At 45.6% G+C, this 17,076-nt stretch overlaps 2 protein-coding genes across 5 annotated transcripts in view; one reads left to right on the top strand and one right to left on the bottom strand.

Moving 5' to 3' along the window:
- PRPF18 (pre-mRNA processing factor 18) overlaps nucleotides 1-17,076 on the top strand; it is a 108,855-nt gene that overhangs the window by 73,523 nt on the left and 18,256 nt on the right. The window lies entirely within an intron of this gene.
- FRMD4A (FERM domain containing 4A) overlaps nucleotides 13,312-17,076 on the bottom strand; it is a 342,837-nt gene continuing 339,072 nt past the window's right edge. For 2 of the 3 annotated variants that reach the window (XM_062210861.1, XM_062210860.1), the window contains exon 23: nucleotides 13,312-16,511. In XM_062210861.1, the coding sequence (XP_062066845.1) occupies nucleotides 16,409-16,511 (103 nt within the window). In that variant the 3' untranslated portion in view covers nucleotides 13,312-16,408. The remainder of the gene's footprint in view (nucleotides 16,512-17,076) is intronic. The other variant, XM_062210862.1, reaches the window with a different exon arrangement.

Below are 17,076 nucleotides of genomic sequence, written 5' to 3'. Positions count from 1 at the left end.
TATGAACATTTTATTGAAATATAACATATATACAGAAAATCTGAAGAGTACTACATGATAGGCTGCCATTGCGGCTCACTAGGCTAATCCTCTGCCTGCAGCACCGGCACCCCGGGTTCTAGTCCTGGTTGGGGTGCCGGATTCTGTCCCGGTTGCTCCTTTTTCCAGTCCAGCTCTCTGCTGTGGCCTGGGAGTGCAGTGGAGGATGGCCCAAATCCTTGGGCCCTGCACCTGCATGGGAGACGAGGAGGAAGCCCCTGGCCACTGGCTTCGGATCAGCGCAGCGTGCTGGCTGTGGCGGCCATTTGGGGAGTGAACCAATGGCAAAGGAAGACCTTTCTCTCTGTCTCTCTCTCTCTGTCTAACTGTGCCTGTCAGAAAAAAAGTACTACATGATAAATATTTCACCAGATGAGCAACTCCCAAGGTCAGTAGCCCTTATGTGAGAAAGGATAACAATATTAACACCCCAGAAATCTCTTCTGGTCCTCTTCTAGTCACAGCCATGGTTCTGATTTCTCACATCTGAATTATAAAAAATATTTATTGATGTATCATTTACATAGCATCAATTTCAGCCATATAAAGTGTACAGTGGTTTTTAGTATATTCAAAAAGTTGCACAACAATCATCACAATGTTTTCAGAGCATTTTCTCCAGCAAAAGATACTTTTTTTTTTTGGACAGGCAGAGTGGATAGTGAGAGAGAGAAAGAGAAAGGTCTTCCTTTTTGCCATTGGTTCACCCTCCAATGGCCGCTGCGGCTGGTGCATCGTGCTGATCCAAAACCAGGAGCCAGGTGCTTCTCCTGGTCTCCCATGCGGGTGCAGGGCCCTAGGACTTGGGCCATCCTCCACTGCCTTCCCAGGCCATAGCAGAGAGCTGGCCTGGAAGAGGGGCAACCGGGACAGAATCCGGCGCCCCAACCGGGACTAGAACCCGGTGTGCTGGCGCCGCAAGGCGGAGGATTAGCCTGTTAAGCCACGGCGCCAGCCGATACTTGTTTTTTTATCCATAGTCATTCCCCACATAGATTAGTTTGGCCTGTTAAAATCTTAAATGGAATCAACAGTATTCTTGACTTCTTTTATATGTGCTTTCTTTGGCTTTATGTAGGATTTCTAATATTCATCTTTGTCATGTGTAGTTGTGGTTCATTCATCCTCGCTGCTATAGTCACAGCTTATCTTTTCTGTTGTTTATGGACATGTGAGTGGTTTTCCAGTTTTTGCATGAACATTGTATCCCTTTCTTCATCAATATAAGTTTCTGTAGGGCATATACCAAGGTGTGAAACTTACCAGCTGTAGAAGATCCTGTGAGTTTTCCAGAAGCCTTGTACCAGTTTGCACTTTTTTTTTTTTTTTTTTTTTGGACAAGCTGAGTGGATAGAGAGAGACAGAGAGAAAGGTCTTCCTTTGCCCTTGGTTCACCCTCCAATGGCCACTGCGGCCGGCGCACCGCGCTGATCCGAAGGCAAGAGCCAGATGCTTCTCCTGGTCTCCCATGGGGTGCAGGGCCCAAGCACTTGGGCCATCCTCCACTGCACTCCCAGGCCATAGCAGAGAGCTGGCCTGGGAGAGGGGCAACCGGGACAGAATCTGGCACCCCTACCGGGACTAGAACCTAGTGTGCCGGCGCCGCAGGGTGGAGGATTAGCCTGTTGAGCCACGGTGCTGGCCCAGTTTGCACTTCTAAAAGCAAGATCTGAGCAGTCCATTTACCCGATATCCTGACATGACTTGAAAAGCACTCTATTATTTTCATTTTAGCCTTTCTAATGTGTTAGAATGGTAGCACATTGTATCTTTTATTTGAATTTCCCTGATGATAAATCAAGTTGAGCACCTTTTTTTTAGTATGTATAATCGAAATTTAGATATTATATTTTGTAAGTTCCTCATTCAAGAGGTTTTATTCATTTTTTCCTATTAAGTTGTTGGTCTTTTTTTTACTGCTTGATAGTTATTTATTATTAGCCCCTCCAAATGCCCACAACAGCCAGGGCTGGGCCAGGCTGAAGCTGGGAGCTGGAAACTCAGTGTGGGGTCTCCCACGTTGGTGGCAGGGACCCAACTACTTCAGCTATTATCACCTGCTGCTTCCCAGGTTGTGCATAGCAGGAAACTGAAATCGGGAGTGGGGACAGGACTTGAACCCAGGCATTCTGGTATTGAATGCAGGATCCCAGGCAGCGTGTTAACTGCAACAAAATGCTCAATCCATTTATGTATTCTGCTAGATGTATGTATTACAACATGTCCCCTGTTCTGTGGTTGACCTCTGTGGTAGGTTAGTTTCATGGAATAGAGAAATAATCTCACGACTAGTTCAGATATTGATATAACCTTTTCAGTTATCTTTGCCCAGTAGAAATCAGTATCAAGCTTAAGATAGCATAATTCTTTGTTTTGTTTGTTAAATGAAGTCATCATAATGACATACCTTAGAGTCTAGGATTTGCGAGAAAAAGAAATTGATGTTTGCACTTCTTGTTAAACCTTATTTTTGTAAGATTGTTTCATTTTAAAACATGGCTATTTTTCTTTTTCTTTTGGTGTGCAGATTTATATGCCATATACCTGTAGGGTAGGTAGTGCTTGTTGTTTTTCCCTTTTTCATCTTTTGTAACAGAATCCTGATACGTTCATAGCTGCAGTGTTCACAGGTAAAACTGCTTGCTTAAGAGGACCCTTTGTAGTCAGGGTTGGACCTGTGCCATGCTTCTATCAATGAGATGTGTGTAGAAATCTGCAGTGTGAGAATCCCGGAAGAACTATTGCTTTTCTAAGAGACAGAGACACACTTGGCTGACGGAAGTATTTTGCCATTGCTCTGTGGTCTGGTCATGATGCTTGGCCACTTGGCCATCCTGCAGTTGTGTGTGCATATGCATATACGAGGGTGCTTTAAAAAGCTTTTTGGAAAATGGAATTAACAGATGAACTTATTTTGGTGCAAAATTTTTTGAAATCCTTGCAGTGTTTTCATAATATGCATTTTCCATAAATTTTTTGAAGACCCATTGTATACATGGGTCTCTACGTGGGTGTGTGTTTGTTTATTCATAAGGAATTGGTTCATGAAATCATGGAGGCTGAGGGGTCCCATGCTATGCTATCTGCATTCTGGAGACTATAGTACCAGCCTGAATCTGAAGGTCTGAGGACCAAGACAGCCAATGATGAAAAGTCCCTGTCTAAGCCCAAAGGTTGGAAAACCAGTGGAGCTGATGGTGTGAGTTCTAGTCCAAAGGCAGGAAAAAACCACTACCCCAGCTGAGGCAGTCAGGTAGAGAGCACAAATCTCCACTTTCTTGTTCTGTTCAGGCCTTCCATTGACTGGATGAGGCAACTGCTTTACTGAGTCTCCTGGTTCAGATGTTAACCTCATCCAAACACACACCCAGAATCATGTTTCTTAGTTTTTAAAAGACTTATTTATGTATTTGAGAGGTAGAGTTACAGACAGAGAGAGACAAGAGAGGAATATGAGCTAGATGCTTCTGTCTAATAAATTGGGTGCTGAGGGTATTGATGCCAGAAGGAGAGACAGGTCTTCCAGCCGCTGGTGTTAACTCCCCAAATGACCAGATCTGGGCCACTCGGAACCCTGGAGCTTCTTCCGTCTGGGTCTCCCACATGGGTGCAGGGGCCCAAGCACTTGGGCCGTCTTCCACTGCTTTACCAGGCTATTAACAGGGAGCTGGATCAGAAGTGGAACAGCTGGACTTGAACTGATGCCCGAATGGGATGCCAGCGCCACAGGCGGAGGCACAGAAATGCTTTTGACATCTGTTCCAGGACCCGCCCATCCTTGAATTGCCTGTAACATCAGTTTCACTTGGGCTTCTCTACCTCAGTCACCCTGTACCAATATCCACAGAACCAATTCAAGTGAATGCTGACATATCTGTTTGTATTTAGGAGGATGTGGCAGAGTCAGATTTGATTACACTAGGAAAAGACTTAGACTTCAGAGCACCGTGACTCACTTGCCCAGACCTTCCAGGGTGTTGACAGACCGTGATACAGAGGGTGAGGGCCAGATCCCTGGGCAGTGGATGTGCTGGTTGTGAAGCTGTTTTGTCTCGGCTCCAGACACCTCCTGTACTTTGCTGCCATGAGCTCTACAAGCCATTTCCCTTTAATGGCCTGGTTTTGTTTTTTTTTTTTTTCCTTTTTTCTTTTTGGTGTTACCAGCAGTAGCAGACACAGGAAGTAGAAACTAGAAGAGGGAGGGTGGGAGGGATCTGTTCCTTTCTGTTTGCTTCCTGTTCCTAATAGCAGTGGCAGAGCAGCATGTTCCCAGCTGAGCAGTGACCATTCATTGCTAAAGGGATACTTGGTTTCAGTGTGCAGTGTTCTCGGTCATCTTACCACTCAGAAATCACAGCACCAAATTTCTTCAGAAATTTGAGCTCTTGGCTCTGCGTGTGCCTCCAGGTTCCTGAGTTTGCCAGCACCAGCTGAACTTCATCCATTCCTTGGAGGTCTGATTCTAGCTGGGGACGTGTCCTTCCAGTTTGTGAATGTTAATCACCCCAGGCTCTTGCCTTTGTTTCCAAGACATAAGGACAGCAGCTGCTTCCTAAAGTTAACATCTCTGTGATACCTGATTGCCCCCCTTTTGCCTTTTCTCCTCTTCACTATCTGGTTGACGTTTACCTATAATCATGTCTGGTAAAGTAATTGATATGATCTAGGTCTCCTTATACAAGAGGAAACCAGACTATCAGCTTCTAAGCAGGTGGCATGAGCCCAGGTATTCTCTAAAAATATCCCAAGCTCAGATGGGTTTGCCACTAGTACTCAACAACTTTACAGATTGCTCCCTGGATTGTGTGATTCTCCCTCCATGGGGATAACTAAGATTATGGGAAACTCTTGTCTTACGCATTCTCTGGTCATGAAGTCCTGTCCTCCCTTCCCCCACTACTTAATTCCTGCTCTGCTGTTTTCCTCGTGACACTTTGTCCCATCACTACCATGTTCTCCTACTTTTTCAGCTTTTCAGTTCCCTTTTACTTCTAGTCAGTCTAGAGCTCATTATCACTGGTTTAGTCAGTCACTCACCAGTACTTTGTATTCTCCTACGCTGTTGGCCTTCTGCCCGCAGCAGAACCCAAGCTGGGACACGCCAACACTCATTTCCTGGCTAATGAGTGCCACTAGAAGGAACCCACAACCAAGAGCCCAATATCAGCTGGACCCTCATGCTAATGCTTTGTGACTATGCTCTATCCTGACCCTGCACTGCTGCCTGTCTGCCATCTCCCTGGGAGGGTGGCCTTGCCTACTGTTTCTCACGCCAGATTGAGTATGGAGGTGATCATGGGGTTTGTTTCTACCGCCAAACTTGGCAGCATCTTTTCTTACCTAGCTAAGAGGAAAAGGTGGTTTTCCACTATCTTTTTGATACGTTCAACGATTTACCTTTTTTTTCCCCTCTACTGTAACATAAATCACAGAGGGGTAGGGAATTTGGATCTTATTTGCTACAGACATGAAGTGTGTGAGAAATAGAGCATTCATAGATGGATGACTCCAAGACTTGAGGCCCACACACTGGAAGCTGGAGTTGCCTTCAGTGAGCAGAGGAAGGCTGGGAGTGGAGCCAGTCTGGAGGGGAAGGCCAGGAGTGCAGTTCTGGACACGTTGTCGGTCTGCATCCCAGAGCTGATGGGGAGCAGGCAGTGGGATGTACAAGTTTTAGAGAGGAGGCAGGGTGTAGGTGCCATCAGCGTACAAACAGCATATAGAACCATGAGACGTGATGGGAGCTACAAGAAGAGGAATTGTCAGTAATAAAAAAGGGAGTCCAAGGACTCAGCCTTCAACATGCCCAAGTGCAGAAATCCGGGAGATGAAGAGCAACTACCAAGGAGAACCCTGGACTGTGGCAGGAGGGAAAGCAGGAAAAGAAGAAAGCGTTTCAACGAAGCAAGGGGGATCGATGGTGTCCAGTATTGCTGGTAAGTCACATAAGATGAGAATAGAGTTGACTGTTGGATTTGGCACTGTGGAAAGTCATTCTTAACCTTGACAGGAGTGGGTTTGGTAGGGTAGGGGGAGTAAAGGCGTGATTGGGATGGGTTTCAGAGAAAATGGATGATTGAAGGAAAAATGAAGGGACACTGGTAGCTTGCTGGGATAAAATGGGCTTCTGTTAAAAAACCACACTGAACATTTTGATGTAGTTATAAACCTATGGGTCCTAACAATGAACTCTCCTTACTATTTTGTTATTGTTAATGAAAACATTTTTTGCTATTTATTTTGTAAAAAGCTTAATGTAAAATATTTACATTTTTTTAAAGTAGAAAAACCAAGAATATAGGCAAAAGCTCTAAATAGTAATCAGTTCTCATTTTTTGTACTCTTTTAGTTACCACAGATCAGGGGAAAAAATATGGTATTTGTCTTTTTGGGACTGGCTTATTTCACTAAGTATAATGGTTTCCAGTTGCAACCATTTTGTTGTCAGACAGGATTTCATTCTTTTTTACGACTGAGTAATATTCCATAGTGTATACATACTACATTTTCTTTATCTGGTCATAAGTTGATGGGTATCTGGATTGATTCTATATCTTAGCTGTTGTGAATTGAGCTGAAATAAACATGGGGGTACAGGTGACCCTTTCATATACTGATTTCATTTCATTTGGGTAAATTCCCAGGAGTCGGATGGCTGGGTCATATAGTAGATCTGTGTTAAGCTTTATGAAGAATCTCCATATTATCTTCCACAATGGCTGTACTAGTTTGCATTATCACCAACAGTGAATTAGGGAGACTTTTTCCTCACATTCTTGTCAACATTTAATATTTTTCGATTTCCGAATGAGAGCCATTCTAACTGGGGTGTTGTGAAACCTCATTGTAGTTTTGATTTGCGTTTCCTGGATGGCTAGTGATATTGAGCATTTTTTCATGTGTGTTGGCCGTTTGAATTTCTTCTTTTGAAATATGCCTGTTCAAATCCTTTCCCCATTTATTTACTTTTTTAAATATACATTTATTTGAGAGGCAGAGTTACAGACAGAATGAGAGACAGAGGTATCTTCCATCCACTGGTTCACTCCCCAAATGACTATAATGGCCAAGGTAGGCCAAAGCTAGGAGCCAGAGGCTGCTTCCTAGTCTGCCACACAGCTGCAGGGGCCCAAGTACTTCTTCCACTGCTTTCCCAGGCGCATTAGCAGGCAGCTGGATCGGAAGTGGAGCTGCTCATGCCCATATGGAATGCTGGTGTTGTAAGTGGTGGCTTTACCTGCTATACTGCAATGCTGGCCCCCCATGTGCTATTTGATTTTCATTAGCATGGAATATCTTTTTCCATCTTCTCATTTTAAGTCTGTATGTATCTTTGTTGGTGAGGTGTGTTTCTTACAGGTGGCAAATAGGTGGGTCTTGTTTAACCCATTCAGTCAGTATCTGTTATTTGGAAAATTTAGGCCATTTACACTCAAGGTTATTATTGAAAAGTAGCGACTAGGTCCTGCCATTTTCATATAAAAATTCCTATTATTTGTGTTTAATATCCTTAGTACTTTTACCAGGAGATTTTTCTGCCTTCACATTCTTTCATAATGATGACTGTCTTTCTCTGTGTGTATATCCTTAAGTATTATTTGTAAGGCTGGGTGAGTGTTGACAAATTCAATCTTTGTTTTGGAAGGTCTTTATTTCACATTTACTTATAAATGAGAGCTTTGCAGGGTGCAGTATTTTAGGTTGACAGTTTTTTTTGTTTTGTTTTGTTTTGTTTTCTTATAAAACTTACACTATGTCTCTCTATTCTCTTCTAGCCTGTAGGGTTTCTGATGAGAAATTAACTGTCAGTCTAATTGAGGATCCTCTGAAGGTAGTCTGGCATTTTGTGTACATTTTAGAATCTTTTGTTTATGTTTTACTGTTGAAAGTTTGACTAAAATGTGACATGGTGAAGATCTTTTCTTGTCATGTCTATTAGGAGTTCTCTGTGCCTCCTGTACTTCAATTTCCCTTTCTCCAAATGAGAGAACTTTTATTATATATCTGCATAGTCTTTTTCATCCATCCTCTCTTCTATATCTTCAGGAACTCGTAAGACATGTATGCTAGGTCATTTGAGAGTATCTCATAAATCTCAAACACTGTTTTCAGTTTTTCTAATTTTTTCTTTTTCTTTTTAGTCTCACAGATATTTCCAAACATTTGTATTCTATCTTGGATATTTTTTGTTCTGCTTCACCAAGTATGTTGTTAAGACTTTCCACTGTATTTTTTATTTGACATACTGAAATTTTCATTTTTAATATTTCAGGTCGATTTCTCTTTGGTATCTTTATCTCCTGGCAAAATTTTTCATCCATGTTGCGCATGGAATTCTGTAACTCATGAATTTGCCTCTTATTGTTTTTGAGTAATCTTAGGATCATTCTTTTGAATTCCTTCTCAGGCATTTCATCAATCTCTTCATCTTTACATTCTATTTCCTTTTTTAAAAGATTTTATTTATTTATTTGAGAGTCACAGTTACAGAGAGAGGGAGAGAGAGACAGAGTGAGGTCTTCCATCTGCTGGTTCACTCCCCAAATGGCCGCAATGGCTGGAGCTGGGCCGAGCCAAGCCAGGATCCAAGAGCTTTTCTGGGTCTCCTACGTAGGTGCAGGGGCCAAGCACTTGGGCCATCTTCCACTGCTTTCCTAAGCCATTAGAAAGGAGCTGGATCGGAAGTGGAGCAGTGAGGACACAAAGCAGCACATAAATGGGATGCTGGCACCACAGGTAGAGGCTTAGCCTACTACACCACAGCGCCAGCCCTATTTTGTTTAAAGATTTATCCATGGGGCTGGTGCTGTGTCATAGTGGATAAAGCTGCTGCCTGAAGTGCCAGCATCCCATATGGAAGCCAATTCAAAACCTGCCGCTCCACTTCCAATACAGCTTTTTGTAATAACCTGGGAAAGCAGTAGGAATGGCCCAAGTGCTTGGGTCCCTGCACCCATGTGAGAGACCAGGAAGAAGATCCTAGGACCTGGCTTTGGACCAGCCCAGCTCCAGCTGTTGTGGCTATTTGGGAAATGAACCAGCAGATGGAAGATCTCTCTTTCTCTGCCTCCGCCTCTACTTCTGCCTTTCAACTAAATAAATCAATCTTTAAAAAAAAAAAAATGATGAAATTGGGGCCGGCACTGTAGCACACTAGGTTAATCCTCCACCTGCGGCGCTGGCATCCCATATTGGCGTCAGTTCTAGTCCTAGTTGCTCCCCTTCCAATCTAGCTCTCTGCTATGGCCTGGGAAAGCAGTAGAAGATGGCCCAAGTGCTTGGGCCCCTGCACCCACATGGGAGACCAGGAAGAAGCTCCTCGCTCCTGTCTTTGGATTGGCACAGCTCCGGCCGTTGCACCCATTGAGGAGTGAAATAACAGAAGGAAGACCTTTCTCTCTCTCTCTCTCTCTCTCTCACTCACTCACTCTCACTCTCACTCTCACTTGGTCACAACACCAGGGCTGGGCCAGGCTGAAGCCAGGGGCAAGGAGTTTCTTTGAGGTCTCCCACGTGGGTACAGGGGCTCAGGCACTTGGGCCACTCTGCTGCTTTACCAGGCACGTTAGCGGGAAGCAGACTTGGAAGTGGAGCAGCGAACTCGAATGGGCACCCATTTGGGATGCTGGTGCCATAGGTGGCAGCTTATCCCACTATGCCAAAATACCACGCTCCCCCACCCCGTCTTCACATTTCTGATGTTGTGTTCCTTTGGGGGAGTCGTTTTGCCTCTTTTGTTCTTGGCTCTCATATTTCTACATTTACTTTTAGGTGTCTGCGGAAATAGTTGTTGGCTTTCTCCTTTGATGACTTTTATCTTTGGAATATGTGTCTGTGGCTTAGTGGAGTGTCTGTCCCTTCAGTGGCTATTCAGAGGCATGTGCTGGGTGGGTCAGGGAGCTTGGGTCAGTGGTCAAGGGTGGGGCAGGAGTCTAGGTGATACCCAAGATGGGCGTGGTAGATTTTATTGTCAGAGGGAGGAAGGGTATGATCCCATTGACTGTTGACTACTGTCTCACCTCCTCTCTGCCAAGGTGATCAATGACCAGGGCGAGCCTGGTGGTTACATACCCCACCCATGCAGGCACATGAACCACACAAAGGATCTCCATGGTTCTCCTTTGTGAGCACAGAACCCTCTGCAGTGACCCACCCCAGGCGTTCAGGGAACTCTGAGCCTCTGAAGCCAGATATAGTGATTGCTCACAGATCCAGCCACACCCTACACCATATCGTGCAGTCAGGGAATTCCCATAGTCACAGTGAGCCAGGGATCTGTCTCAGCCCTGTGAGCCTGCATCGTCCATGGAGACAACTAAGGTTCCCAGAGCCTGTTGCCCGGCAGTGTCCTGCCTTGACAGCTTGAGTCTGGATGCCCATGATAGAGTGAGGGGAGAGGAGCACCTCACAGGCTTAAGTGGGCACCCTGCCCAAACCTCCAGGTCACAGTGAAGACCACGGATTTATCCCTCTGATTTAATCCCCTAGTCATGCATGCACGAGCCACAACAGCCTGTACTTGTGTTAAGATGGTGCTGCTTCTCTGCTAATCACTGGGAGCACTTGTTGTGAGGCATCGAAAGCAATGTGCTCGCCCCTCACGTGTTAGGTGGGCAACCCTGCCCCCTACAAGCGTCCCAAGCTGGACTCAAAGTCAGTGTGGTCTGCCGAGTTCTCCCTCAGGCAGTACCAGCAGTGACATGGGCTGTTGTAGACTCCTCTCAGCTTGCTCTAAGAAGATGACATCTCAGCCAGCGCCGTGGCTCAACAGGCTAATCCTCAGCCTAGCGGTGCCGGCACACCAGGTTCTAGTCCCAGTCGGGGCGCCGGATTCTGTCCCGGTTGCCCCTCTTCCAGGCCAGCTCTCTGCTGTGGCCAGGGAGTGCAGTGGAGGATGGCCCAAGTGCTTGGGCCCTGCACCCCATGGGAGACCAGGAGAAGCACCTGGCTCCTGGCTTTGGATCAGCGTGGTGCACCGGCTGCGGCGGCCATTGGAGGGTGAACCAACGGCAAAGGAAGACCTTTCTCTCTCTCTCTCTCTCACTGTCCACATTGCCTGTCAAAAAAAAAAAAAATTGACATCTCCAGCCCCATCCTGCGGGAGTGACTGGTGGTGTCCCTGCTCACTGCTTCATGTTTGTACTGTCTATGCTGTCTCTCTTCTTTCTGGAGAATTTCCAATGCAGATTTCTCTCCAGCTCTCCCCCTGGGTGTCCATTTCCTCCGCCTTTGTTCTCTTATCTTCCTGTGGTCAAGATTAGCACATTTTTTCACTATTAAGCCATCTTGGGTCCTTCTCCAGCTTTTTAGGAGTTTGGGCTTCCAGAGCGGAGCGCTCTTGCATCGAGGAAGTACACAGAGCAGGGAAGGCTGCGCGGCCTGAGGCTGCTACTAGTAGCAGAGCAGGGAAGCAGGGAAATCTGCATACTGTGTACTCTCCTGAATGGCAGTACAAGCCCTTCCGTTCTTGCCTGAGTGGATATGGACTGTACTGGGTCACGGCTTTGTGGAAGCCATAGAGATTGTAGCTTGCAGGGCTCTGTCACCTTTTCCCTCCGTCTCTGACCGGTTAACTCCTTGTGAGCTGTCAGTGAGTAGTTGCCTGTCTGTATACTTGGTGGCCCATTATTCTGGGGAATCATTTTAATCTTTGCATCTGTTGAATGCTGTAATCTCCTTTCCCCTTATTTGTGGTTGTGTGCCTGCTTGTCTCATCTCTGAGCATGTAAGCCTTTGAGAACCTGGACTTGCTTGGGCTCTGGCCCACTGTCTGCCTGCTGGCCCTCATCAGTGGTTCCTGCACACCCTTCTCAGTTTTCCACAAGAGCTTTTTTGCACTGGTATTCTAGGGAGAAGTAAAGACTTTCTAATATTTCCTGTTGGGATTGGGGTATTTATGTTCTCTAAAATAAGAACTGGTTGGAATTACCTTGTAGGCACTATGTAAGAAAAGGGGAGGGGGAGGGGTGAAGCGTAGGATGGCATAGGAAAGAAATGACATCGTGCCTTCTTCCTGTGTGCCAGCCACTTTCCTGATAGCCTGAGTTAATGAGATTATGTTTACTTCCTGAGCTGTGATATATTTGCATATGGAAGACATATATGAGGTCCTTTCCTGGTTTTGAAATGTGAATTATTTTGAGACATCCTGGTTGCTTCTCTATAGGAAAGGGACCTCAGGCTCTCCCCTGGGAAGTCTCTAGGGCTTAGGAAGTAGAAAAGCTATCTTAACAAGCTCCCTTCCAAACACGATTCAGGCTGTTGGCAGATTGTTTTCCTTTTGGACAGGGTCAGCCTGCTGTGGTGGCCAACACTTCGATCCTAGGAGGGCTTTTCATGAAAGCTGTTCTAGGAGGCCAGACCTCCCATTTCTGCTGCTGTAGAGATGCCTGCTGGGTTAGGGGCCAGGGATTCAACTGCAGGGAAGTCTCTAGCAGAGTCAGCCAGATGGTACATGCAGGCCCTGGAGGCTGCTGCTTTGGTGAGGTGTGAGTCAGAGGGCAGGTGGCAATGTCTAAGCTGCCGTGTGAGCACAAGGTGAAAAGCGGTAGCTGCAAGGGGCCCCACGGGCTCTTCTGCAGCCTTCGTGAAGCTGGGAATGGCATGGAGACAGAGGCCAAGCGGGATCCCCCAAGCACAGATTCCCCACATGTTCCTTCTGCCATGGGCTTTTCTGTGGGGACACACACTGCTGGCACTTACTACACCTGAGTGACCATTTGTGAGCAACAGGGACACAAATACAGAAGTAGTGTCCCGACAGTGACTCACCTCTCATCTCAAATCCTTTTTTGTAGTAGGAGTCCATCATTTAGATCAAGGCTGGGTATTTGTAACATCACTTGCAGGCCATATCAAATTATCAACTTAAAGATTAGCCTTCTGTAGACTCACTGAATTTTGAGTCCCACCTTCAGTTGCCTTGGCAGGGCCAGACCAAATAATTTCACGGGCCTTATACAGCCCATGGGCTGGACGTTCCCCACTCCTAATTAGACTAGATTATCTTGTGTAATTAACAAAAGGAAACTGGAGTAGGGGAGAATTAGTCTCTCCTCCATAAACCGAGATTGTCTGTAGCAGGCCAGTAGGAATGCATCCATAAACTGATGTTAAAAGAAAAAATTGAGCCTCATAAGGACATAGGCACCTGAATTACAGCTTTCTGTAGAATGCTTATGCAATTATCACTTAGAAACAAACAAAATCTCTAAGAGGCAACTGGGATCTTTTCATTTTGAAAATGCTTTAATAAGTGTTGACAACACTGTTTTGCAAAATGTAAAGGTACTATACAAATTCTCAATACAAAAAGAATAAATTAAAAGCAGATTTCTTTTTTTAATTCTGCAACTTTGTCTACAACATCCATCTTTTGATTACAGTTGAACAGAATCCAGTAAAGTCATTTTACATGCTCTACAGTCAGTTTCAGGAGCAACCTAAACCTTTTTCCCCATTATTAAACTAGAGTCCATTTTACACAACTTGTAGTAAACTAATGACATTAATATATATGTAAAATTTTACACCTAGTTAACTAAGCAGTAATTGGTCATCTGATAGCACCTGGATGGGATTTGCTATAGTTAGAACTAAACTAATACTGAATGAAAACAAACTGGAATTGTAACAGTTTCCACACTCACCTGAATATAATAAAATAAAAAAGTCAACCTGGCTCACAACATGGTCTGATGTACGGGTGTTCACCAGTCTCCTGGTTTACACAGGCCGCTTCTCACATGTATCCAAGGAATCCAATAGGGGCTTCATATCAGACCAGGAGCTTTATAGTTCATGGTATTCTGTTTTAAAGAAATAGGGCTATATAAAGAGTTTTCAAGTGCTTGTATACAATAACTACATCATTTCTCATCACACTGATCATTGATCATGTCAGTCTCCAAGGACCAACACTTTATGTACATTTTGTATTAACTGAACACAGCTAAACAGTAAAACCTGTTTTACTTAATTTCTGTCTTTACTACCAGACTATCATGATGTTTGCTGGAACTGTAATTCCTGCTTCCATTCCATACTTCTCTGCCTCTCCAAATCTAAAACTAAGTTCTTAGAATGTCTGCCTCATATTCCTTGTAACTTGCATTCCTTGTAAGCTTGATCCCATTGACTTCAGACTACTGTGTGTTGTAAAACCTGTACCATGCAACCTCACTGCCATTTCTAGTTCCCTTTTGCACATAGTTCAGTCTAATCATTTACCTTTTAGGAGAATGGAAAATGGCCCAATTGTGCCATGTTTCTGGATCAGGAAAGGAAATTTTACAAACCCTGCTGTTCGTAGTTCTGGCCATCAAAATAAGAGCAACAAAAAGACCTCCTAATCATGCCCTAGACTCATTTATTTAGTAACAAAACCAAAGTGTTCTGGGACTGTTAATGCCTTCTGCAAGCTAGAGTCCCAGCCCATCCTTGCACAGGATCTGCAGATGCTGGCCCTGACTGGTCCCCAGAGCCATGGTGGCAGCAGCTGCGGCCGGCCTGATGCCAGCCCAGCCTGGGTCTCCAGCTTGACTCTCCTTACAAAGCTTTTCAGGCCCCAGCAGACGGAGCACTAGGGTTAAGGATTGCCTTTGAGTGCCCATTCTTATCCTCCTGGTCTGGTAGAGTCTATTGTTATTCTTGGATTACACAGACATGAAAAACAAAGTTTGTTTTTTTTTTTTTTCCTTTTTATGCTAAAGCTAACTTCAATTCTGCTTTCCCACGAAATGACCCCCACCCTGGCTCCTGTCCCTGGCAGTGAAATGCCTTTCCAACAGGAAATCATCACAAGGAAGAAAAAAAAGCCCCTCCCACCCCCCTGACTTGCGCCAACAAGCACAACACACCACCTCTGCAGAGACCTTCTTGTGCCATCTTGAATAACCCAACTACGATTGTGCACTTGTTAGTTATTAGAAAAATGTTTTTTGAGGCCTTTGAAGATTGATGGCTTTCCAGGTGTGTATTAAGCGTAGCTCAAAACACATGTAAACAAGCAGCTCCCACATGGTACTTTTCCGCCTTCTTTCTTCCTCTTTGGGTATTTGAGGACCAACGTGGTGCAGCAAGGGAACGGTCGTCTTATAGGTAGCTGGGCCCTTCGGGAGCTGATACGTTTTTCAACCCTGCTCTGCCTGCCAGCTGGTAGACAAATGAGTAAAATCTCCCTGCCTAAGGGCATAGTTGGGTCCTTTGAATAAGTGACAGGTATCTGAGCTCTTTGTCACACAAGTGCTAACAAACATAAAACAAGCCACAACAGTTAACACTCAAATGGATGGCAATGTGCTTTTCCCTTGGCTTCCCATAAAAAAAGAAAATGAAACGCGTTGTGCAAAAACACAGGATACACATTTACTGGTTGATTTAATGAGAACCACTTTTGGCAATTACCACCTTATGTTTACTACAAATCCCAAAAGGAAAGCAGCTTTGGGGCTGGGGCTACGGGCTGAGTCCCCTGCACGGACCAGGGCTACCAGCACCCTCTGCTACTCCCTGTGGGCCAGGCTTCCTTCCTGTCCAGACTGCTGCAGACTCTGGGGCAGCAATGCCAGCCAAGACTCCCTCGTTTTTGCCCTGTTTGTTGGGGTCCCTTCCAGCCTGTCTACTGAGTGGGACGTGGACCCGAGATGGGAGAGAGAGAGACAGGATGCAATTTACAAACTTGTGACTTTGACTTGTGGGGTGTAGTCGCAGTTTAGAATTTAAAAGAAATTTCATTGCAGAGTGTCTTCTTGGCTCCTCTTATATTTTTGTAATTTGTTTCATCTTTGGCAGCACAGAACTTATTGTGGTCTTCTGATGCTCATCTAAACATTACACTTCCTGTGTCAATCTCCCCTACAGCCATTCCCCCAAACTGTCTCATGAAGGGGTATTTCAGATGTAGTTCAAACATCCCCATGAGGTGTCCTCTGCGTGAAGTGCTTGGCAGGCTGTCTCTGGGCAGCCTGGACACAGCTTCATCGTCCTTTTGGATCACCCAGTACTTGAGGCCCCTGTCCTGTTCTCTATCAGTGCCACTTGTCCGCAGGAATTTGATGCCAGCTGGCTGGCTTCCCTGACAGTTCCTGGCCTGGGGACTGTCATGGCACAGGGAAGCCACCGAGGTGCCATTGAGGATTGCTGTCTGGCTCTCTCTGGCCAAGAGAGCCAGGGGACACACAGTGGGACCGGAACCTTCCAGAATGTCTCCTCAGTCAGGTTTTGGAGGGTGAAAGGGATGCGGAGACGGGAAAGAAAAAGTGCTGAGGGCCGAAGCTGGTGCAGGTGACAGTGCGTCTGGGTAAGGCAAATGAGAGGCAGTGAGGTGACTCCGAATGGTGTCGAGGTGGTCAGATCTGGCCGGGCTGGCTCACACGAGGGTCCCGGGCTTGGCTTTTTCCTGCCCGTACCACTGGACGTCAGCTAGTTCTGGATAGAGGGAGGAATCCAGGAAACAGCTGTCGTTGTAGCTCCTGTGGGGAGTCCAAGAAGAGAGAGGGGACGGTCAGTGGAGAGCGCCATTTACAGGGCGTGTTCACGCACACAGAGCCCTGGAGTGACTGACAGTCTGCCCCAGACAAAAGGCACAGGCCTGCCGCTCTGCAGGCTCTCGTAGTCGAGAAGAAAACCATATAGGGGATTTTCTGGACCTTCATCTGTGAAGGAGGAAGGTGCGAGCTGATGCTTCACAGGCAGGTTTCTCAGGCTTGGCTGAGTCCTGGAAGCACCCAGGGACTGAACAGTCCTAGTGACTGGGCCTTGCAAGTGGTTTGGGGGTTGCTTGAGCGCTGGGCTTTGAGTGCTTCCCCAGGCGACGCTCAGGGGCAGCCCAGCCTGAGAAGGCCTTGGAGCTCACTGGTAGAATATTTGAAATTAAAGGTTTCCCCACAGCGAAAGGGTAGTGATCTTTTGAATTGAGTATTCACAGATTTTTAAATCAATGCTGTTTATTCTAAATAACATGTATTGTTTTGTGTTTATTGAAAAGTGTGCATTTAAAAATACACAGGAAAATATATAGGAGAAAAAAAGACTTTC

This window comes from Lepus europaeus, chromosome 14 (assembly GCF_033115175.1).
Source record: "Lepus europaeus isolate LE1 chromosome 14, mLepTim1.pri, whole genome shotgun sequence".
Taxonomy (NCBI): domain Eukaryota; kingdom Metazoa; phylum Chordata; class Mammalia; order Lagomorpha; family Leporidae; genus Lepus; species Lepus europaeus.
The sequence above is the reverse complement of the archived record's forward strand: the minus strand, read 5'-3'. Positions and strand labels throughout refer to the sequence as shown.